Below are 25,229 nucleotides of genomic sequence, written 5' to 3'. Positions count from 1 at the left end.
GTCTTTCCAAATCCGCACTGTAACAGCTACTGAGAAGAAATTAATTCCAGCATAGCTGAAACCAGGACACATGCCTATATTGCTTCCTGGTTCATAGTCACATTTTAGTCATAATATACCTGGATACATAAAATTCAATATGCAAGCTAATCTTTTCCTTGTTCTTCAAATTTCAGTTACAGTCAAGCAATCTCTGTTAAACAAAAATGCAGAGTACAAGAAAAGCAGATTTCCAGTGAGCCAGAGTTTGTGATACTGGTTGTGGCAAAATTGTTCTATTGGACACGTAAGAAATTAAGCCCATTCCCACACTTGAGAAAGTCTTATGTAGTTGTTTTAATTAGGGAAACAAATCAATTATTCCTAGTAGTTTGGAAATCTTTAGAATGAATTTTGGTTAGAAAATGGAAGGAAAATATTCAAGGTATTTTTTATTAAAATTACTCTAGGTAAACCAGTCAGCTTTAAAATATATTTAATACTTAAGACTTTTTTAGAGCTTTCCACTGTTAAAATCTATAATTCTACTTACAGGTGTGTTGGACAGCTTTCTTGTGGTATCTATAAAGCAATATTTTTAATTAACATTAAATATGTGTAGGTAGCAGAAAGTTAGGATGGATCCAGCACCAAAATCATAGTGCATAAAATGGAGGGGTACATTTTATGTGCCATAATGAGCATAACCTGGGAGAGGGCAAAGACCACTCTGTTCCCTGACTTTGCTTCCCATGTCTGTGCAAACAAACAGAAAATATAGGTAGCTTGGACCTGGTGTTTTGACACTGTACAAGACACAGACCAGTCACAGCTTTAATTCAGTTTCTGTTAGAAGACATAGAAAGGCCTCATAGGTAATTTGTCTGCTTGGAGTTGACCATTAAGATGCCAGAAGGAGAGATGGCAAATGCAGTAGCAAACTGAGCCAACATAAACACCCAATCAGTGCTGCTGGTAGACTTGTGATCCTTTTTTGTATCTGCACTAAAGAGGAGGGTTAAATCCAACCATTCTCCCCCGTTAACTAACCCTAAACAGCACATCAGTATGCATGAACATGAGATGAGTTTACACTGTCAGACTTTTTTAACAGCACTCATTATTAACCTGTCGATCACATTAGCTGTTTGTTTGAAAAGTGGGACTGTTTTAGACTGTTGACTTGTGGATGTAATGCTGTCTCTGTAAATCCATCTTCTGTCCTTCACTTCCACTTCAGCAACAGCTGAAAAATTTTGGCATGTGAAATGATCATAACATGTGAAGAACTTATTTTGATTTGGTGAATCTGGAGGCTTAGATCCTGTTAGTTAAAATGGAAGATTTTTTGGGAGAAGAGAGGTGCTATGCTTGATTCTGTAAAAAGTTTCATTCTATTGCAATGCTGCAAAGAGGTGTTAATTAACTCATCCTGGTTCTTCAATGTGGCAACACTAGTCTGACCTACTGCCATGGCCACAAGGGAAGAGGAAATGGCCTGTTCTTCCCAAGCCCTGTTCCTGTTGAGTCTAGAGCCTCCGCTCTAGATTTTCTACAGAAGATGAAGGTGCACAGCTTAATTTAAGTGTACCAACTGTTTTGGAAAAGAGTAGGAAGTCAGTCTGCTTCCTCTGGAAGTCTGTCAGAAGCAGATACCAAAAGTGGTATGGTGCACTGAAACATGCTAGACCTCCAACTGCACTGAGGAACTTGTGAAAATCCATCACAGCAGGTGTTGGTTGCAAGTTGTCTTTTAAATCAAAACAAGGATTGCATGTCTTCACAGCCTTGTGTAGAGAGAGGCTTGAAGGCGCAACTTCATGTTCTCTGCTCCTCCAATACTATTTATTTGACTGTGTGTCAGCACCTTGCAAAGCCTGGCAGTACAATCCTGCTCTACTGTTCTAGCTGAGTTTGGGTTGCAGAGTCTGTTTCAACCTTAGCACTGTTCAATGTGTTTTTGTCACTCTTGGCAAGCCAGGGAACACAATGCATTGTGTATAATGGGTGTTTAATTGCTTACATAATAAATCTTTGCCTTGTTTGTTGCAGCAGCTGTAACTGCTGTAAATTACTTACATCTTTGGATCAGATGATACTGATTGTTTTAAGATTACGGAATCTAAATTTAGGCGCTTTTTTTTTTTTTTTTCCCAGAAATGTCTAATGCAGACAAACCTAGAATTCTAATGTGAGGTTATTCAGTCAACTTTCCTTCAGGACAAGAATTTTCTGTATTGTAAATTCATTGCTTGATCATCTAGTATAATTTTTAAATGTAACAAGCACATACAGAACATTTAACCATGGACTAATAAATCACTGTAGCAAAGACATTTTTTCTTTTATAATAAGTTTTAATTTCCTTTTTTTTTTAATGCCATGCCATTGCCTGCAATTATATCTCTTACTGATTTATGATAAAGAAGTCTATTCATTTTGTTGTGGGTGTATATCTCCCTTAGATATTTGCACTATGCTTTCATGCTTCTTTGCTTTTTGCTTAGTCAAGCAATGATGTCCCTATTTAGCTTTTAATCTTATCTAAAAGCTCAGACTATTTAATCCCCTCAGAGTTTTTGACGTTCTTATCAGAACTGCCCCAGATTTTCCTAACTTTTTACCGTGTCTCTACAGTAGTGAACGGAACTGGGTCTGGTGGTTCAGGCATCACCAGGGCTGTGTTATGGGTGGTGTTGTTGTCAATAATCATTTTGGCATCAGTGTCACCTGCCAGGTTACCCTTTTTAGGCAGGTCTGCATGACAGGTGCCAGCCTGTCTACCCTAACACTGGGAATGTGTCCTTTAATGGGTTTTATCTTGTCAGCTCAGTCCGTCTTTGGGCTCCCAGGTTTCCTATGCACCTCCTTCCTTTCAGCACGTAATCTAGAAACACATTCAGTTGCATCTTTCCACAGCAAACTTGCCTTGTGTTGGATTATGATACCCATGCAGTGATTTTTGCATGTCTTCAGTGAAGATGGTTGTACCTGAAGTTGTATTTTCCATGGGTTTGGATGTAGCATCATGACCTCAGGGAGGGTGCTGGCTTCCAGGCCAGGCTCCACCACTGCCCTAGCACCTTCTCACAGCCTGAGACCTTCTCACCTCAAATACAGGCACATCAATTGTAAAATACCACAAAATTAACTTCTAAAAGACACTGCAGAAGCAGGTGGTGTTCCAGCTTCCAGTCTGGGACACTGCCAGCAGGGTGGGCCACGTGGCCAGACCAAGAGTGATGAGCAAAGGGGTTTGTCTGCTGTGCTGTTTTATTTGGATGCTCACTTTTGCTGTGCCTACCAGATTTACCTGGGTCCTCTCTAGTGGAAGAAATTGCATGCCCACAAAATAGCGAACAGCAATCCCGGTCTCCAAACCAGGAAGATGAAAGAACAAAAATCAGCTTCAGACCACACTGAGCCACTGGCCTGGTGGGTGTGAGAAAGCTTGTCGCTATTCTCATCCCAGCCTTCCTTCTTAGGTGGCAATGATGACTGAAGCACTTGGGATCTCCACACTTCCTTTTAACAATGCTTAGTTTTGTTCTGACTCTCTAGCCTCAGGTACAGGACATCAGAGACACTCCTTCCTCCCTGCTGGGGAAGCTGGTTTGCTCGAAGGCTGCTGCTGTTCTTTGTTCAGCACAGTGGTTCTGGTTTCAATAACCTTCTCACTCTACACCACATTTCCAAAGACAGCGCTGTGTAAATCTGACTTGTGTTTTGTATGCATACATCTTTATTAAATTTACAACCTTTGGTTTTGCCCTGAGCACTTTATCAAGTCCATGCATGTCTTCATAATAAAATAGGTGACAGACATGGCAGTCTTTGGTTTGCCCTTACACATGTATATTTACATGCACATCTTTTATTAGTTGCACGGTTCCTGTCCTTTTTAGACTTGATAGGATAAATCTTAGTTGAAAATTTTTGGCTAAATGGCACTGTTATATAAAATAACCCCCTGCATGTTGCTGAGCTTTGTGGTACTGAATTGAACACCTCCTCAAGCCCAGGGCTTGGGTTGTTATCATCATTCTTTGCCTGCAACCTCATTTCTGTTTCAACCCACAGACTGCTCCCCATGTTGAACTGATTTTGAACATACATGGCATGCCAAAAAAAAAAAAAAAAATCCTATCTCTTGTAATAGCAAGAAAATACAGTTCTGTTTTCCTCAATTGTCAGTTTGATAACTAGTCAGAGCTTAATTAGAGAAGATCTAAGCCTGTAACAACTCAGGGTCAGATTTTGCAACTTATCTGTAGCACTGAAAGCTAAAAATAGCTTTTAGATTTGTGGAATTAGTGTATCTTCTTGTTAGATCATTTTCAGCAGAATCAAATAACATCCAATTTTTCTGTGACCTGTAACAACAGGATTTTTTTTTTTCATTTTAATAGTTTTTGTTCAGGAATATAGCTTAATTTTACAAAATGGTGTTTTGTGGCAGATAAAACTTACTTCCCAGGTCCCTTTCCTAACCCGAAGCTTTTTTTTTTAATAATACTTCTGATCTTGGCAGCTATAAAAATGCTTCCTTTCAATCAATATTTGTGTCCTGATGTATTCCTTAGGTCATGTTTTGTGAAAAACAATAATAAACTTTTCCTCGGATTGTAGGAATCAGGCTCTATGTTGTCTCATTTTGTGTTCCTGATTCTTGGCACTGTTGTTGTCCAGCCATCAACCATATAAATGAAGCCTAAATGCACACTCTTGAAGGATCAGACCCTCTAATAAGGAAGTCTGTGTATCCAGAATTGTCAGTAGAGGCTTTTTAATGGGATGTATGTAAGTCAAGGCATAGACACAAGGTTGTTTGCACCCACCACATATTTAGCATGGCTAGTTTGGAACTGGCACAGGCCCCAGGCTGTTTCTAATGTGCAGTTTGTTGTGGCCACTCTGTTTTATGGGGTAATAGTTGTGTCTGAAGACATGAGTCACACCATATCTGGTCAATCTCTACCTCTACCTCATTTTACCACTTAACATAGATGTAGCCCAGAAGTTCTTATATGGAGGTCATCTTTTCTTCCTTTTCTTGTCATTCCTGACAACACTGTGAGTGACACAGTTAACAGCATTTGCGAGCCTTGGGATTTGATGTTTGCAGACTTATGCGTAAGTTTGAAAAATAATTTTATCTTTGAGGAAAGAAAAATGAAAATAACAAAAAACCCCTGAAACTTGAGAAAACAGCTTAGAATGTATGAGGCTAGTTTTTCCACTGATATAGGGTAGGGTAAAAAAAAAAAAAAAAAACAACTTGGGACTGCAAAAATTTATCTCACACCAACATCTGGCCAATAAACTTGAAACAAAAAAAATTCCTGAAAGAACCTGAGCATCATAAGGACAAGTAGTCTGACTGCTTTCTGTGGTTTGTGTTGCATGCTGAAGAGGCCACTAGTGATAGAAATAGTCTGCTGAAAACTTTGCTTTCTCTACTCCCAAGAAATTTGGAAACCTAAACCAAGCACAAAGCAATTGCTGTTTTTTACAGATGAGGTGGAACTTTTGTCTCTGACTGGAAATGAGATCCTATTTCAAAATGTGCTTTGTACTTACATGTGTGTATTAATCTCTGAGCTGCCTCTCCTCTAAGCAGACGTGGTGTACACAAGGTCTTGTGTGCTTATCTTATGCTGATGGTTAGGAAAGAACCTGAATGTATCGGTCATGTTCTTGTTCAGGCCTTCCACCTCTTTTTGCATATGCATGAGTTTATGCAGAAAAATTGGCATTATTGAGCTCTGAAGAGAAAGCAAAAATACTAACTCAGAGAAGATAATGTAAGGCAGGAGAAATGGGACACTCTGCTCCCTATACACCTAATTTATCTCTTTCAGAAATATGTGAAAATAAACACTGTGTTTTCCCACCTTAGCAGCAACTTTGTGTGCTGACAGTGCTAGTTCCATGCTGGTTCAGACACTTTTTCCAGGTGCATTAAGGAATAGATTAAAAGCAAAGACAATGCTTGTAATAGCAGCTGCTGAAATTAGGAGTATTGCATGGGCGCAGGCCTATTGCTGGTGCAGTCCAGGTCTAGTCCTCCTGGACAAAGTGGACAAAGATGGACAAGGTGGCCAGGAGAGCTATGCTAAAAACCAGCAGTAGAAACTAAACAGTCTGTGGGTCTGGTACTTTAAAAGTGCTGTCTGGTGTTCAGGAAATGCTCAAGAGTTTTTACACCATAGAGCAAGGTCTTTCTGCCAGAGTGTGTGAGAGCCCTCTCCAATGTTTTCTCCTCATAAGCCTGCATTGCTGATGGAGATGGGCAACTGAAATGACTGGCCTGTGCAGACCAGCACTGCAAGGCCAGGATGGCAGGGATTTGGTGTCACCTTGGCATCTCCAATAGATGGGGTATGTAGCTACTTCCTGCAATTTTTATCAATACTGATATCACACCCATGTAATATAAACCTACCTGTGCCTGTTGTCTTGAGAATACCCATCTTCAGTTTCCAGAAGAGCTGCTGCACCCACAAAAGTTGCTTTTTTCCTGAGCATAACCCTGTTCTGCACCCATAGGAAGATGGTGAAGATGTCCAAATGCTCACATATCCCTGCCAGCGAGAAGTCCTACCTGTACCCATGCTTCCCTGGGAGGTGGTAGTTTATGGTGGTATCCCCTTGGTGGTGATTTGTGGTAGTGGATGTCCCCTTGGTATGGGGAGAGCATCCCCTTGTGCCTGGGGAAGATCTCTGTGGATGCAGGCATAAGTCACCCTCCATGCTGTGCCACTGTTACATTTCAGATTAATGTCATGGGTTTTTATCTTTGTTCCATTCAGTCTCTTGGCATCAGTTCCTTTCAGAGTCCATGTATGCCATCAAATAGAGTTTATGGCTTGCAGCTTTTCCTCCACTTACATACTTTAAAGTGAAAGCTTGTTTTTCTTACCTGCCACCGCTTCTGACCTCTGGTAATCCTACCATTTTTCTTTGTATTAAATGATGTTTACAACTTCTTTTTATTTTTTTGCCAGTTCAGTTTTCTGTAACCTTTTCCAGGTCATTAGTATAAAACTTGAGTTAAACTGTTTGGCTGTATTTTCACTGCTTGAGAATATTTCGCCTATTATAATTTTACAGTCACCCTTAGTCTATTTGGTTATGCTTATGTTTAGCCAGAATTCAAATAAAATGTGTCACACACTAATTGTGGCCCAGTACACACCCTCCTGGTCCTGAGATGATGGTCTCAGTTTTGTGTTTAGAAGGATTTTCAAGGCCATTTTTTGGTAAGCTGATCCCAAAACTGATAACAAGGTTTAGTTAGATTGTTTGCAAAAGGTGCCAAATGTAAGGTGTTCTTTACCTGGTCTTTACTCATAGTTTCACTTACAATTGATATTTGTAAAATTATGCATAAGAGAAATAAGAAGCTTAACTGCTCCTAAAGTACTTGTATTTAGCTATAACAGCAGTGGTGTTTCTGAGGAATAGATCTGGATCTGGAAGTTCAGTTGGAATAGTTTAGAATTTTCCTTAATTTAGCTGTTTGATGATACTCATGTTAAACAAAATCCCCAAAAAGCAGTATCCTGTGCTGTGTGCAGTAAATGGATTGCTTCTGATCACGTCAAAAACCTGGAAAAGCTACGAGAAAGATTGGGCTCTACTTCAAAGATTGGGTTTTCTCGCTATTTTTATGATTATTGAACATCTTAGAAAGCTTGGATAGCAGTCCTTTTTTTGTTGTCCTAGAAAATGTAGTGCCTTCCAGTCAAAGCAGGAGGGCGAACAAATTGCTTTGTTTTGCATTATCTATGAAACATAACACATGCTCCTGCTGCATGCTTACTGCAGAATTAAACACCATCCTCTGACAGAGAGCTCAAAAACAAATGGATCCTTCACAAAAAATCAATAGGCTGGGATTGCTGCTAGGATAGCTAATGTCCCTTACTAGTACCCTTCTACATTGTATTTTCAGCTTCAGAATTAAATATGCTTAGCTCCATTAGAGTTTTTTCATTATTATTATTATTGTTTTCCATGTTTCTCCCAAATCACGTCTGAAGATGTAAATGTGCATGTCCAAGCACTTAGTAAATCCTCCTAGTAGAACAATGGAAAACTTGGAATATTAAATAAAATTACACTGTATTTGTTAATGATAATTTTTCTGTGATTATGGACCATGTTTAAATCTATAAAAATGTGTAGAAACCCAAGTGGAAATAAGTCAGAAAATTAACAGCTTGCTCCTAGGAGGTTTTCTCTCATTAATATTTTTCCTTCTATCCCTAGTACTGGGGCCTTTCAGTACATTCCCATTTGGTATGAGTCACACCAAGAAGGAGGACCTGAAATAACCAGCTGTCACTGCCTTCTGTTAACCCTGAAAGAGTTTTTTGCCCACCTGGACACTACCGGGCAAGTGAAGTATCAGGTTTTCAGTTTTGCTCAGGGCAGAGTCACCTATTACCAAGGAGGCTGCGTCCAAAACCCTGCCAGTCAGCATGGCAGAAGTTCACCAAAGTCCTCACAAGGGCACTAGATACTGACCTGACATCAATTTTTTTGCTCAGGCTCATGGGTTCACTCCTCCCAAGCTCTTTTCCCACTCTGATGAGCAGCATCATGCTGATCAGGACCCCTCTGGATGTTTGCTTTCCACTGCCCTGGCAGAGCCAGCATGGGGCATCACAGGGGGACCAGCAAGCCCTACAAAATGAGATGCCACCATGGCCCAGGTGTGCTTAGACACAGACCCAAGGTGAGCAAGGAGCCCAGTTGCCTTCAGACTGCTCCACTGCCACTTCCAAAAGATGGGACCTGCAGACCACAAGGCACCAAAGAGTCACTTCTGAAAGCAGGTCTCCTTTATACACAATAGGAATAGAAAGGGAGTGAGGAGCAGATGCAATGTAAGTGTAATGTACCTTGATTGCATCCCTGGATTGCAGTAAGGTGAGCCAGGGCTCACGTGGAGATGGTGAATACGGTGGCAGCCTATGGCATCAATGGCAGGAGAGTGGCCAGGGCACCTTCACGCTTCTAAGTCTGACCTAGAATGCTTACAGGGCACTTGTCAGAAAAAAGGTGGTTAAGGATGCAGGAAGCTAGGAGTAAAACTCCACATCTCTTTATCAAAGAAACTCATCCAGACTGAAGGAGAGCCTGGAATGTAAGGAAATGCTGTCTAGCAAATGTAATTGGACTTCAGAGGAGCATCTCACCCAGTGTCACACAGGAAACAGTCCCTTGTGCTGGAGAAGATGGCACATGGCAGTCAAAGGGCAGGCAGTGTCCTGTAATGCAGAAGGGAGTATCCAGCCAGGGACAGCCTGCTAATAGGAGTTTCTAAAAGGTTAATCTCATGGTCAGTTTTATTTTGGGGATGCTTTAGGGACCAGAGGACAATCTGCAGAGTAGCATTTTAGTGGTTTTTGCAGAACACGCAGCGCTGAAGTGCATTGATCATGAATGGGAAAACCAGAGTATCGGAGAGGCAAGCTGGATGACCTTGAGCAGCACAGAATTGATTTGCAGTGAAATGGAACAGCCCAGAGATGAGCAAAGAGGTCACTCATGTAGAGATTAATAGCAAAAGTATTTGCTGTTAAATGGCATATCACTGGTTATTGAAGAGGGGAAAAGAAAATTTTTCAGTGTACTAGGCATGTGACCAATGAGGCTGTAGTTGCATCTCTTCTGGAATACTTTGTACAGTTCTGGTCTCCAAGGTACAGAGCAACCACATTTTTCTTGGAGTGAGTTCAGGGACAATGGGGGAGAAGAGGGCATTTCTTACTAAGGGCCAAGACAGCTTGGCTTGCTTAGTGTAATAAAAGGGATGCTGAAAGGAGATATAACATCTCTTCAGAATTACTGCAGGAAGCAAACTTGGGAGGGGAAGAAAAGGATAAAGCTGGTACTTACATAAGTGCAATAAAGATAAATTTAGCTTGGAAACAGCCAACCAGTCTGAGGGGTTTGGAAGAGACAGCCTGAGAGAGCCTTTCAAGTTTTGTGTCCTGGTGTTTAACTGCAGAATCAAAATTTGCCATTCAGATAAAAATGGCAAAGGAGGAATTGCAGAAGATTTGCAATGAATGTTAGTTGATTTGTGTTTTGTTTACAATTGCTTAACTGCAGTATGCAGCAGATTAGCTATTAGCAAATCCCTGTACATGGAAATATGAGGACAGGCCTCTGTGATAAACGGAAAACTAAAGGTAATACACAATTTGCACAGCATGGTAATGAAGTCCTGCACACTTTCTTGTGGGTATGAGTAGCAAACAGGATGCTCATAGGCATAATAGTGCCAGATGACATCTGATTTCTCAAAGGGATAACTGTCATCTCATTTGAACAAGTATTATATGACCTTTTAGACAGATGATTTAAAAATCAGTGTCTCAGACATTCTTCCAGTATGCACCCAGCAATGCCTATTTCCAGAGCTAGGTGAAGGATGAAGAGGAATACTGATGAAACATAACTTACTAAATATATTCTTCTGCTTCAGTTTTACTTCAGCTTTTCATAAATAAATGTAACAAACTGCAGTTAACCTAAGTCATTATTACAGCCTTATACTTCTGAATTTTTAAGTATCTTATGCTTCCTGTTCATTTTTAGCTAGTAAATGTGTCAGAAAAAATCAAGAGTAATTTTATATGTTACCTTGAACTACTATTAATTTGGTTGGTAAGGTTGTAACTAGGTTGTAACTACTGATATGTAGTGGCAACTGGGCTTCAGAAACTCAACTTATGTTTTTTTTTTTTTTTTGAGCAGTGAGAACCACATTATTACACTTGAGATCAGACAGTTTGGTGGCTGTCTGACCTTTTGTAACTGACTTTAAAATACTGTTGTCATGGATACCCTGCCTTTATGGGACTGCATCAAAAAGTAGAAAAGAAAATTCAATAGGATTAAAGTTATTTGTTAATTTCTTAGCTGTTCCAGTAATAGCTGGTGACAGTGGTAAAATTTGCTCATACTTCCAGTTTGGATACTGCTGCCTTCACTTACAGCTACCTGGATTTGTTAATGCTTGCACTGCCAAAAGAAAGAGCTTGTTGACATTGATAATTGTCTCTTTTAGCAGAGTATGGGTTATTATCTGGAGAGGCAAAGTCAATTCACATCTAACCTTCGTTAAAGACACTGGCCTGCACTTAATGTTACATGGCAAGGCATGATTCCCAGACTACAAACCATCATTGTTGCTCACTCTCCAAATTCAGAAACTTCTTTTTTTATTAATGTCTGGTCATCAGAGCTGAACAGAGCAGCAGCGGTTTGACCATTACTGTAAGAAAAATCCAGCCTCTGGCTTTCTAGTAGCCTGCTATAAGTATCTTTCAGCATCCTTAGGAGGTGTTAATAAATATCAATCTGATACTAAATTAAAACCCAGACATGTGACAAAATGAAAGTATGGTACAAGAAAAAGATATTTCAAAGTGTAAATCTATATGCTTATATTTATAGAAATTGGAGTGTCCTAAAATGTTACATGAGAAATTAAATTCAATCAGTTGAAATGTACAAACTTGAATGTGTGTCGCAGCATTTTTTTTAATGGAACTATGATTTTTCTTTTACCTCTAACTTATATAACACCATTTCTGTTATACAGCATGTTCTGAGTTTGGTATTTATTTACTTGAAATATGTGTTGCTTTATAGAGAAAATGTAATGCCTGTAAATTTAATTGTTAGTGAAAATATAGGTACTATTGCTTGTGGCAGAAAAAAGAAGAAAGATTTACAGGTTATTATATTTTGTTGTTACTATATACAAATACAAGTTTATCTGCTTATCGGCTACCTGTCTGCACATAGCTCTGAATGCAATAGGTACATGTTGACTGTTGTTCAACAATGGTTATCATTGAGTATCTGTTTATTAATCTAAATGTTAGGATAACTTTGTCTCTTTTTTCTCCAAGTTGTAATTTACTGTAATTTTTCCCTACAGACCTTCCATTGTCCTTCATCCCTAATTTTTTCATTACAGGGAGAGCTCACAACTTCTTTCTGTTTCTGTACTGGACTTCTTTTAATATGCCCCATTTCACCCATGATTTGTTTCTGCAGGATCTTCTGTGTCTCAGTACATCTGTTAGTCCTGTTTTTCTGTAAATTTCTAGAAACTGCTTTTCTTTTGGATCATTTATAATTATGGTGTCTAAATACTACAAATGGAATGACCACAGGCAGAGCTCAACACTTCAGCTTCTCTTAGTTTTTTCTTAGTTTACTTCATTCTTCCCCTTTCTCATGCTTATTTCCCCAAGAACATGCCTGCATTTTGACCCTTTCTCCATCACTTCTCTTCTGAGTAGCAGGGCACAGTACAGATGGTGGCTCCTTTAGGAGAGGACCTTTCTGAGCCAGTGGGCCAAAATCATCAATCAGGGGTGCTGCCTGGACTCTTAATTCTTAATCATACCTCCTTTGAGAACCTTTCCCACTCACTGAAGTGGAGAGAATTGCCTCAGCTTTCATGAGCAATATCTTGTAGTTATTTTGTCAGATGAACATTTTTTTTTTACTATATCTAATCCAATCACCCCAGAAACATGCAGATTAAGGAAAAGAATTGACAGAGAAGCTTATAGAGATGTGGGGCTGCTTCTTTGCACTAGAGAGAGCTGTCAGTGTGCTGTGCCTGTCGTGTGGTGGTTATTGCCTATCCCAGGCATGCTTCCTCACAGTAGTCATGCACCAAGATGACAAAAGACTAAACTACAGTGAAAAAGGTGAATAATCACAATGCTTCTTGCTTTTAACTTGAGGACTAGGCAGTAACTCAGCATAGCTGGGAGGACTTGCATGTTTTGCCACATGGGTGGTACAACAAAGTGAGTCATGACAACATGCTTCTCAAACTGGAGAGTGTCTCAGCCACATCCCAAGTGTTTTCCTGATGCCTCTCTGTTCCTATTGACTCTGCCAAGCCCCATGGCTTCAACACAGCAGAGCCTGTGCTGCTGCAGGTCGTGGTCCCCCAGGCTGCAAATCATCTTCCTCAGGAACCAGTGCTATCTGGCTCTTCAGTCTCATATATCATTGATAGCTGTGATTTTGCATCATGATCTCCAATTGCAAAAGTCCTGGGTGAAACAGGGATTATTCCCTGTGACTCCTTGTCACTTAGTGGCCATCAGTGATGGGAGATAGGCTATAAAGTCCATCTGCGAAGGAGAGAGTAGATTTTCTTTGTCCAAAACAGAGCCAGGAACAATATATCAATGTCCATACATATTTAACTCTGAGGACTGACTCAGAATTTGACTTGCTGAGGTGTAATTTTGGAAGTCATTTTTCTTCACTGTAGTGAATAGTGTAGCTGCTATCAGAAGGAGATTGGTAGTTCTGTTGTTTTGCCTGTATTTTTGCTGCTTGTAGAACAGTTAATTCAATAATTTGCTGAAGTCTCTAGTGAAGTTTTTATGTCACCATGACAAAAATACAAAAATAGAAACACTGTTGTCAAGGTGATGTAGCCAAATTATTACCACCCTGTTGTTCCTGATTCAGTAAGAAAACATGACAATTTTGGTGGGTTTTTTAATGTTTGAACTAAAAGTTTTAATGTTGTTTTAAGTAATGAAGAAACAACAGCAAAACAACAGCCAAAGCAATCACAGTCAAATTCATAAGAATGAGGTAGAATGAATTCATAGCACTGAAAATAGATTTGTCCTTCAGCTTCTGCTAGGGGCAATGGTGAGAAAGAGGAGAGGGTTTTGTAATGATGAGACCCACTTTGATATTATTATTTGAAATAGCTGCAAGCAGAAGCCATAGATAATAGTCTCCAAACTGTAGAGGTTGAAAGCGCTGAGAAGCCAAGAATGACTGCAGCTGCCTTGAGTGGCGGTGGAACAAAGCCATAGAGTTGTGAATAGTTTAGACAGATTGAATATAATCGGAGTTGAAATGTGCAGTCATCAGGTTTGAGATCCAAGAAGCAGGTGGTACACGTGTCTATATCAGGATTTTGGAGGGGTTTCCTGGCATGAACCAACTCAAAGAATCACAGACTAAAGAAACAGTTTTGATATCTGCATTTAGATAAAACAAGTGGCCCATCCCTTTGAACACAAGACTACAGTCTTCTCAAAACATTCAGTGAAGCAAATTGTTTCTGTTTTAAAATAATGCTTTAGAGCTCAATGCCACTTTTTTTCCTGGAAGTGCTAAATGGAAGCTAATGACAGAGAGGAAATTATTTCCAAGTTCTGCAACTGGCAGACTTTAACAGAGGATTCATGAGCTTTTCAAATACATTTTTATTTAATTTAAATTGTTGCTTGTCAAGAACTGGGCAACCAATTGTATAAAGAATGTGGCCAAGGGAGGCATATTCAGAATGGTGTATGATCTGATTATAGCTTGCATATCTCTTTACTATTTTTAAGAAAAAAATCTGCATTGAAATTTTTACCAGTGTTTTTCTTCTGTATTCTTAGCAGAAAATGACTACATAATTATTAATGTTTTTATTGCTCTGCAGCTTTAGTGGTCACTTACTGATGGGATTTTTTTTAATTTCTATTAATCTTAAATGCTGAAGAAGAAGAAACAGTAACAGTATTGAAGAAACAGTCTTGTGACTTTTGAGACATATAAATATTTTTCTATAGCAAATGAAAAACATTAAAAAACCAAGTATATTGATTCTGGATCTGAAAGCAGCTCTGTTCCTTCTTGACTAAAGGAACATTTTATTGGTGAATTAGCAAATTATGAGATCAATTTTCTGTTTTCCATTCCTAAGAAATAATTTAATATATGCATATATATATATGTATGATCAAATGCACGATCAAGTCTAACAAGCATCAGCTGTGCGGTTTCCTTTCCATTTCCCCTTTCAGTTGCCAGCTTAAAAAAAAAACTTATCAGATTCTGAGTCAGTATGAAATTGTGAGCAAAGGCATTGATCCATCTTCCTTAAACCTCTTCATTATAAATTCTATTATTAGAAATTAAAATCTTGGTATTCTGTCACTTCAGCCCACTTTCCTTACCTGCATATTCACGCCAATCATTAGCTATTCACTGCATGTGTGTGTTTAATAACCATTCTGTAATGCTGCTTTTTTTTTTTTCCATTTTTCACAGCTTAGTTATTCCTGTTGGAAATGAGTAAAGATGCCAAAAGATTAAAGAAATGGCTTCTTCATTATTTCAGTAGTTATTGCTCATCACTGGTCAGACAAGTGGATTGGGATTTAAGTGACCACATGTCAATATCTACAGTTTTGACATCTGTATCTAAGATCAGCCTCCCAGGTTCCTTTTATAGAGACAATGGAGACAAAAATGCATTTTCAGGGTGCACTGTCATCCCAAGTAAAGCTTCTAAAACAGATCAGATGATTTGCATCCCAGAAATGCCAGGTTTAGTTGATTGTAAATGGAAACAAGACTAATTGGCTTAGATGTTGGCTTCATAGTTGTCCAAAGATAGATTATATGAATCCCATCCCTATGCTCAAATTAATCATAAATGCCCGGAGATTCTGTGCAATGGCGCTGTTAACAGGCATGTACTGTGGCTAGGTATTTTTATGCAACAAAACATAGTGCAGTGATGATCGTGTACTGTTCAGCACAAGTACCAAAAGCAGTACAGTCATGTTAGGACTACTTTTCAGATGGATTAGATTACCCTGCTTTTCACCTTGACTAAGTAGTACCAGGGAATTAGCATGTTCACATTCTTTCCAACAGATCAGTTTGGCAACTGCATTAATACTCTGGTTGTAGACATACAGAGATGTTGTTTAATATTTATGTTGGCAGATGAATGTAATGTCCTTGACCAGATTAGGTCCTGCTATGCAAAGCAGCATATATCAGATTGGTATTATTATTACTGTTATTGTGGTTGATTATGATGATGATGATGATGATTATGATGATGATGATAATAATAATAATAATCATAATAATAACAGTAACAATAATAATATTCACCCATTCTTGTCCAAGCAAGCTCACAAGGAGTTTATAAACATTGAAAAAGGAGGAACCTGAATAAAGTAACTTTATTGAGAAGTGACACATAGCGAGGGACTTTTGCATTAAAAAAGGGTCAGAAAAAGTGACAGATGTTGAATGCTGAAAATTTTTTAGATTTTGGAGTTAATTTAGGATATTGCCTTAATGGTGATTTTTCCTGTGTGTTTCTCCCCTTAGGATGATTTTCAGCATGCAGCCTCAGAAACCAACTGGGAGTCAGTCACAAGCTCTGTCTCAGTAAGTAATTTCTCACTGTTTTGCCCATGGATGGATTGATAGGGTGTCTTGAATCCAACTCGATAAAATGGCATCTGTACAGAGAAACCATGTATTCACCTTTGAAAGAGGATGAATAGTTTTTATCTAACTGATACTGGATGCAAACAGTATGCTTTTAGGGATAAAAGATTCAGAATATGCCCTTAGCTGTTGTGAACACATGAGGCAGCCACTGCAAAACATTTCTTGCTTTCGAACTTATCCTGCCAGTATGAAAATACCAGATACAAACCTAAAATTTTTAATCATTGAATGTCTTGACTTACATGGAAGACCATATGTAAAGCAGGCTGGCAAGAAAATCGATCTGGCATTTCATTGTCAATACTGAGAATTTTTTTAAAGTGTTTCAAATAAAATATTATTTCTGAAATCATATACAGTCACTCCATATTCAGCAGTGAATTGCAACTTGGGAGAAAAATCAAGAAAGGAAAAAACGTAAGCAATCTAGTAAAAAAAATTAATTTTCTCTTCATTACATCTGATTTGTGTCATTGGCAAAAAATGTGTCCTCTTTGCTGTTTCCCAGTGCTGGGGAATGGCATAGTAGCATGAGAATTCATAATATGGGCAGTCCTCTTCTGTGTGCTTTGCTGCCTGCTCCACACCATGTCATGATTCTTGTTAACTCCTCTTAAAACACATGAGATGGGGGTAAATACTTAAAGTAGACTTGAAACCAGTGTCTGAAGCACTCATGGAAGAGAGCTTAGTGATAGCACTTTTGTTACAGTAGCTGCCAGGAGTAGCTAATGAAGGAGCAGTAAATAAAAATGGGTAAATTCTAGTGATCAGGGTCCAATCAAGGCAGCAAGCAGTGAGAAAACTCTGTGCTGCCAAAATTAGAAGGTTAAGCCAATCTCATGTGTGTTTACTCTTGAATTTGCAAATGTCACTTGTCACCTTCATGATACGATTCACTGATTGCCTGGAATCAGCTGTGCTGAAAGTCTTGAGGAGGGATGTTAGCAAGGCTGAGATCTACTGGATGTGCCAAGTATGAGATGCTAGAACAGTTTTACTAAAAGACACAAGTTCATTTTTCATTCTAATGTGGACATGGGGGGGGGGGAAATCAATGTGATGGAATATTTTGTTTAAAAATATGGTAAGCTGATGTTTGAAAAAGTAAGCCTAGGGCTCCCTCATCAGGTAAGTATGTAAATGAGATTAAGCTTATGGTAAACGCCATGTTAGTTATCATCCTTAACATCAGAAAACGCACAATATACCAAACAATAACCCAGTATCCTTTTCATATTGAAAAATCAAGTTCATCTTTTTGGTTTTTTTTTCCCTTAAAAATTGGTTTTAATGTGTTGCAGCTAAGGAGGTTCAATACAAATATTACAGGTAGCAGACTGATGCCCAAGGTCACATGGAAACCTACAGCTAAACCAGAAGCTGAACCTAGGTTTCATTGGTTTTCCCATGTCTAATAAAATATACTTTCTCCAGCACATTGCACCCACAAGTCCTTTTTATCCTCAGAGAAAATAAGGCAGGGAGATTGAGCAATTTTTCACAAAGGCACCAAGGAAAATGAGGAAATCCAAGTTCTTCAGGAGAGAAAGATTCAGGGATTCTGTTATGGTCTTGAGAGGCAGAAGGACAAACTCAGACCTGTGAGTCTTGGACAAGATGACATGCAGTTCTGCTGATGCTCAGGTAGCATGGCAGGTCTGAGTTTCTTCTCTCAAACCCACAAGTAACCCAAAGACTCAGAATAAAAATTTTAGCGTGAGCAAATTTTTTCTTCCATGTCTGAAGTCATATCACAGAGTTATGTTTTGGTTTGGTTTTTTTGTTTGGGTTTTTTCTCAGAAAGTTAAAAAAATGCTTCTACCCTTAACCCATCATGGCAAACTCAGGAGAAAAAAAAAGGAAACAAAATCTAACTCCTTATAAGGTTAGTTTCCACTATATGTAAAGTAATTTTATGACCAACAAAAAACTGTGATGCACATTGAATTGCCTGTCAGGCTCACAATAGAGATAGGAAAGTTACAAGAATGAGTGAACAGAAATTAAGGGCAAGAGCACATACCAAAAAAAGATACCTTTGTGTTCCAGTAAATTAAAAACTTACTCAGTGCTTTTAAGAAATGCAAAGGAAGTACATAACGTGGAAGATCTTCACTCCTCATTGCTCCTTACATTTCCTCTTGCCCCTTCTTTGGATGTGATCTCAGAAGTCAGATTATGACAAGCACAAACTCTCCCAAAGCCAGCGCCTCATTCTTGGCAAGACAAAAGAGAAGCAGTTGGGTTGGCAACTTTGAAGTTGCTTTTGGGCCTGTCACATGATGTTGCTGCCAGGAGGCTATCTCAGCTGTTGAAATAATTCCTCTTGATTTGGCTGTCACTGAGGAAAAGTTAAGCTTTCTTCTCTGTTTGAACGAGGCTGCACAAATCTCTTGAGTAGGAGCTTTTACTTGAAAAGAAAATGGGGAATCCCAGCTGCCTGTATGAGTTTGAAATGCCCTACATATTCACAGCTTGACCTCCCCTTCTGTAATGAAATGTACAGTTGAACAAGTGGGAAAAAACTTCCTGCACTGAGTTAGCCACACACCTGTGGCCTGATTTTTATGCTTCTGTTTCTTCAACAACCTTGGACCATATTTCTCACTTTTGAAAGGCAGTCAGGGGCTGATCTTTCCCTACTGGACTGCCATGAGCTCCACCAAGCTCTCCTCAGTAAGAAAGTGGCATTTAGGCGCCTTTTCCTTTCGTAGCCCCAGCAGCTGTGTTAGCACACTGTGTGATGCTGGCTGCAGCATAGTCTATCCTGCAACACTGCTTTAGATAACAATGCTGTGTTCTCTCTGCTGGTGTGAGCTTTTCCACTGCTGGGACTTCCACGTCTCTGATAGTCTCTATTAACAGCCACATAGAAGTCAGGAGAGAGGCTTCAAGGTGTGCCTTCATTTTTAAGGGGTCATGAATTTTTACAGGCCTCTGCACTGTGTCTTGGCACTGCACTAGAGAGGCATTGCAGTCACAGGTGGGCCCACTGAAACGTCTTGGGCTGTTGGTGGTAAGCTGTAAAGTGCAGCCATGCTTTCTTGACTGCACTATTGTTATGTTTGCTGTTTCTTCTCTTCCTAATTTTTAATAATTTGGACTGTCCATATTTTCAGCAAACATATGCAGGAAAACATAAAGAATTGTTAGTTTTGTTATACAGCTTACCATTAAAGACAAGTGTTTTATTTTAAAATACATACATATATATATAATTTAAAACCATTATAGGAGGAATTGAAGGACACAATCCTGCAAACGAGTGAATTTACTCAAATGAGTTGACCCTCCCATCATGAACCAATTGAGTGAAGTTAATCACAAAGATTAATAATTTAACATATACATTTACCTGTGAGATGAGACAAAACAAATATTTTGGGAAGCCATTAATTTTACCTGGCATATTTCTGCTGGATTACTTCAGAGCTGGGTTTCCATGAAAGAATTTAGGTTTCATGGGGTTTCATAAGTAAGTTAAAATAGTGTTTTAACTTACGAGACCAAACAATTTGTGTGCTAAAATATGCCTCGTTTTGGACAAAATTGATTGTGGTCCTTCAGAAAGTAAGAGATCTGTATTAATAGCTTTTCTTGTACATATTTTACATACTATTCAGCCCTGTGCTTGAATAAGGGAAAAAGTGATGTCAGGATAGTGAGTATTGTGATTCTAAATTAAGAATTTTAAAAATGTTTCAAGTTGTCTCCAATAAAACTGAAAATGCTGCAATCATTCTGTCAAAGTCAAATTGTGCCAGAAGTTCAGTGGGAACATTCAGAGAACAGTACTTGGTAGAAAATAAATATTCCATTTGGTGTTATAATTGTGAGGATACTACTATGTTAGTCATCCAAATATTCATTGTTACATTACTGAGATCATAGAATTATAGAATGTCTAGAATTGGAAGGTTCCTTAGAGATTAACTAGTTTCAATTCCCTTGCAGTGGGCAGGGATGCCTTTCATTGGACCAGGTTGTTCACAGCCCTTTCCAACCTGACTGTGAACACTGTCAGAGATGGGGCATCCAGAGACTCTTTCAGCAATCTAGTCCAGTGTCTCATCACCCTCAGAATAAAGAATTTCTTCCTCAAATCTAATCCAGACCTGCCCTCTTTCATTTTAAAGCAGTTCCACCTTGTCTTTTCACTAGCTGCTCTTGTAAAAAGTTTCTCTTCATCTTTCTTGTAGGCTCCCTTCAGGTATTGGAAAGCCACAGTTAGGTCACACTGATGCATTTTCTTCTCTAGGCTGAACAGTTCCAATTGTCATAGTCTTTCCTCCATCCCACTAATCATCCTGGTGTCCCTCCTCTGTACTCGCTCCAACAGGTCCCTGTCCTCCCTGTGCTGGGACCCCAGAGCTGATGCAGCCCTGCAGGTGGGGGCTGAGCAGAGCAGAGGGGCAGAATCCCCTCCCTGGCCTTGCTGCTCATGCTGCTTTGGATGCAGCCCAGGACACCACTGGCTTTCCTGCCTGCAAGCATATTGCCAGGTCATGTCCAGCCTCTCACCCACCAGCATCTCCAGGATCCAAATATCATGTTTTATCTGTTTGTTTAGTAAGTTGTATTTTTGGTAAAATGTCTGTTCACTGTCAATTCATCATTGTTTTGTAATACATTTACTTTTGGGTAATAAAGGGCCATTTTTCCAAGTCTCTAACCATGCCAAAATTGTTGTCCAAATTGACCAGAGAAAGATAGTCTAGTAGACTTCTTTGCATTTGTCTTTCTCTGCTGTAGTTTCGGATCTGCCTCATGTGAAATAAGCAACAGAACTGGCATCTCCATTTCTGTGGCCATGGCAATGACAGTGCTTTCAAAAGACATTTTCATTACATCTTTGTATATGTGCAAACCATCATTCCTTTTGAGGAGTGCATGTAAATACGGACAGTCCACCAGTGGCAGTGCTTTTGCTCCCTACATCTCCTCTGGGATTTATTTAGGAATTTCTTGGTATCTCTTCTTATAAAAAGAAAACACAGGTATAAAAATGTCCTGGCCCAAAGACTTGAAAAGATGGCCCAAAGTAACTGTTTCACTCAGTAATGAAACAAGCTTGTCAATAACTGTTTTCAGTTGTTTAAAGTGGTGCTGTAATTTCTTCCAAGTACACTGAGATGTATGTCACTCTTAGGGGGTATCCTATCCCTCTCCATCAGTGACTGACCCTACGCTCACGGCAGAAGCACTGGATCAGACCATTGCTGCCTTTGACACGGTGGAGGATCTGCTCAAACACTTTAACCCGGACTCCTGGCAAGAAGATCTTGAGAATCTGTACACAGACAGTGGGCACCATTATCGAGGCAGGAGCTACCATGACAGGAAGTCCAAAGGTAGGAAAAGACTTTGGGACATACTTACACATACTTTGGGAAAAGGACAGGATATTCCTTCACTCCACATAGGAAAGTCCATTAGTCAGGTGTTACATTCTGGTGCTCATGTTCCTTTTAGAGTCACAGGGCAAGGTACCACCCATTAAAACCAGGAATGTGTTGTTCAATCCTTACTTAATTTCCAGGTAGGATCTCACTTGAGAAATCAGACTGAAAACTGCCCTTTTTATGATAAATTCACAAATAAAAACACAGGTCGACATGTAAAGACAGATAGTTCTCAGATTTACCCTCTAAATCCTTGCTTTGTGTGTAAAGCGTGGGACTCCTAATTACCTGTGTTATCATCCTTCTTTAAATACCCTGCTTAGGGACTGTTCTCTGTTGAGTGAGAAATAATCTCTTTTATCACATTATGCTTAGGGAAGCATCTGGTGCAGACACCTGTATGTGCAGCTGTTTTTTTAGGATGTGAACATTTCACTGTTTTTCATTATGTTGGCAGGGAACATTATTATCATTTAACATCTTTGTCTATAATTGAGCAAAGCACGCATTTCTGGGTTATGTTTCTTGTTTCCTTCTGTTAGTTCAAATCATCCACCAAATGGCAAAGCAAAGGGGTGTTTAGCTGGCAGTACAAAGCCATCATGAAAAAGAAACACTATTGAGAAGTCACAGTTGTGCTCTGGGGTAACTGTGCACTGAAGGGCCTGATGAAATTGCCCTTCATGTGCAGTATAGATGCAGGAGGTCTGTTAGGAGTCTTCAGGATGACAGTCACTGTAGTTTTCAGAGCAGATCTGGGGTGAAGAATTTTATTTGACTTCTCATGTTGTCATCTATTTTCAAGTTGTGCAATCACATTCTTATTTGTAACTCTAAAATTATAATTACCAAATCACAGTTCAAATTCTGTGAAGTCTTCCATTTATTTACATCTCAAATCCCATCCTCATGCCTTAAGCATGTTCTAAGGAGCAAGAGAGAATTGTAGTTCCATGTTTGTAACTTACTTGTTATCAAAGTATGAGGCTTTGCTCTTAAAAGGGATATATAGACTGCATCTGTATTAGGGAAAACTGTGTCAAGAAGTGTTCCCAGGCCCTGAAATGCAATCACCATATTGCTAAATTGTCAGCCTGGTCATGGCTGGGCACGAACCAGAATCTGGCAGAGGCCATCTGCCATTCATGTGCTCACCTTGACTTGGAGAGTAAGAGGTGAATGGTAGTAATGTGTGCTGTCCTGTGGCTGTTGTCCTTGAAGCAGGAGAATAACCTCAGGCACATACAGTGCATTAGTAGACACAGTACTGGTGTACAATTTCCAAGACAAGTTGGCTTTCTTTGTTTCTGGACTCAGCACTTCAAAGGATAAAGCCCTGAGCACCCATTCAGCAAAAAGTGAACCCCTTTACTTTGCTCCCTTTTGGCAAGTCAAAAATTTCAGGCAACCACCACAGCCATTGTTGGGGAAAAACTTGACATAAGTGTCACTGCATGACTTTCTAGAGTGTTTTGATCTCTTTGTGGGTGTGTGGAACTTGATCTGTGTGTCCCTTATTCATTCAGGCTGGATTTGGCACCAGTAGATACGTATAAAAAAGAAATGAAGGAACTATTCTGTTTTTAATAGAAGCTGATTAAAATCCTGTATCCTGTACTGGTTCTGTTCTCCAGATACCATTTCATTCTCAGATCCTATTTGGCCCAGTATCACATATATTTAAATAACCACATAAATATAAAATAACATTTGAGGCTTTATTGATGCTAATTATGCAGGCTGCAGGTATCAAACTGATATGATAGCACTCAGAAAATTCAGATGCATAACATTTTTCCAGTTACAGTTTTAATACTTGATTTATTTTAATAGGACTTTTTGTTGGTGGTAGTTTGGTTACAAGAAAAAAAAAAAAACGTCTTATAACAGTTTTCCTTTTGTTTTCAAACTAAAGGCCAAATTCCCTGCCTGTTAGCAGCTCTCTGGGCTAAAATACCTCACCACTGTGAAATCTTTTAAAAATTTCAGTTAAGATTTTTTATTTAGTCATAAACGTCTGACAAGATTAAAGGCTTGTTCTTGGAGGATGTGAGGAGTAAGGAATAGCTTTAACAAATCCTTAAATTACAAATGCTTGGTGGCTTTTAAACACAATGTGGAACTCTGAGGAATGTTTATAGGCACTGGGGTAACCTTGCAGCAAAGAGAGCAGTAGATTATATCATAATTTATTTCAGATACCTATCTGAAATACCAGGTTACAGCTTGGGTTTTATTTTTTTATCCTAAGTTAGAACAGTCCTGAGGCAGGTAAGAACAATTTGATGTAATCTTTGCCTATCTTTCACAGCATTTTCAGATCACGCCATATAAATGGTATAAATTAATCACTAATAATCTCACTCCTATCCAACCTTCTTCCCATACCAAACTCTGGCACAAAATTGAGCTAAGAGAGGCAGTGTAGCTGGATACTAATTCTGATAACAGGGATAGGTGATAAATTATATTTAAATGGTATGTTTTCTTAATTTGACAATTGATAATCTACAAATATCAAAGTCAAGCAAATAAGAAATCAAATAAGAAATACCTGAAACTCACAGAATCGGAATAGATGAAGTGGGAAGACACCTCAGGAACTTAAATGCCCCTCCACAAGGCAGGGTCATCAATAGCAGGTTGCTCAATGACCATGTCAAGTCAGGTTTTTAACATCTCCAAGCATGGAGGCTGCTCAATCTCTCTGGAACCACTCTCTGAACAAAAACAAACAAACAAACAAAAACCCAAAATCTAGTTGTCAGCATTTGAATAGATTTTCCTATGTTAAAATTTGAGTCCAGAACCTTTTGTTCTTTACAAGTAGTCTCTGGCTCTGTTTTTGCTTCCTCCCATCATTGCTGCATTGATGCAAACTGTATGAGGCTCAGCAAGGCCAAATTCTGCATCCTGCCCTTGGGGCACAGCAACCCCAGGCAGTGCTGCAGGCTGGGGACAGGAGCTGGAAAGCTGCCCAGCTTTCCTGGCTGTGCTGGTCAACAGCAGCTGAGCATGATCCAGCATGTTCCCAGGTGGCCAAGAAGGCCGATGGCATCCTGGCCTGGATCAGCACTGGTGTGGCCAGCAGGAGCAGGGCAGTGACCGTCCCCCTGCACTCAGCACTGGTGAGGCCACAGCTCCAATCCTGTGTTCAGTTCTGGGCCCCTCACTGCAAGAAAGACATTGAGGGGCTGGAGCGTGTCCAGAGCAGGGCAATGGAGCTGGGGAAGGGTCTGGAGCACAAGTCCTGTGAGGAGCAGCTGAGGGAGCTGGGGGTGTTCAGCCTGGAGAAAAGGAGGGTCAGGAGGACCTCATCACTCTCTGCAACTGCCTGAAAGGAGGGTGCAGCCAAGTTGGGATTGGTCTCCTCTCCCATGCTACTAGTGACAGGACAAGAGGAAATGGCCTGAAGTTGCAACAGGGGAGGTTTAGATTGGATACTGGGGAAATGAATTTCACAGAAACGGTTGTCAAGCATTGGAATGGACTGCCCAGGGAAAGTGGTGGAGTCACCAT

At 39.5% G+C, this 25,229-nt stretch overlaps 1 protein-coding gene across 4 annotated transcripts in view; it reads left to right on the top strand.

The window, feature by feature from the left end:
• The window catches only part of PDGFD (platelet derived growth factor D), a 136,080-nt gene that overhangs the window by 90,471 nt on the left and 20,380 nt on the right, over positions 1 to 25,229 (top strand). For all 4 annotated transcript variants that reach the window (XM_053935692.1, XM_053935691.1, XM_053935694.1 and 1 more), the window contains 2 exons: positions 16,180 to 16,239; positions 21,458 to 21,659. In XM_053935692.1, coding sequence (XP_053791667.1) covers positions 16,180 to 16,239; positions 21,458 to 21,659 — 262 coding nt within the window. The remainder of the gene's footprint in view (positions 1 to 16,179; positions 16,240 to 21,457; positions 21,660 to 25,229) is intronic.

Source organism: Vidua chalybeata, chromosome 2, assembly GCF_026979565.1.
Source record: "Vidua chalybeata isolate OUT-0048 chromosome 2, bVidCha1 merged haplotype, whole genome shotgun sequence".
Classification (NCBI taxonomy): domain Eukaryota; kingdom Metazoa; phylum Chordata; class Aves; order Passeriformes; family Viduidae; genus Vidua; species Vidua chalybeata.
The sequence above is the reverse complement of the archived record's forward strand: the minus strand, read 5'-3'. Positions and strand labels throughout refer to the sequence as shown.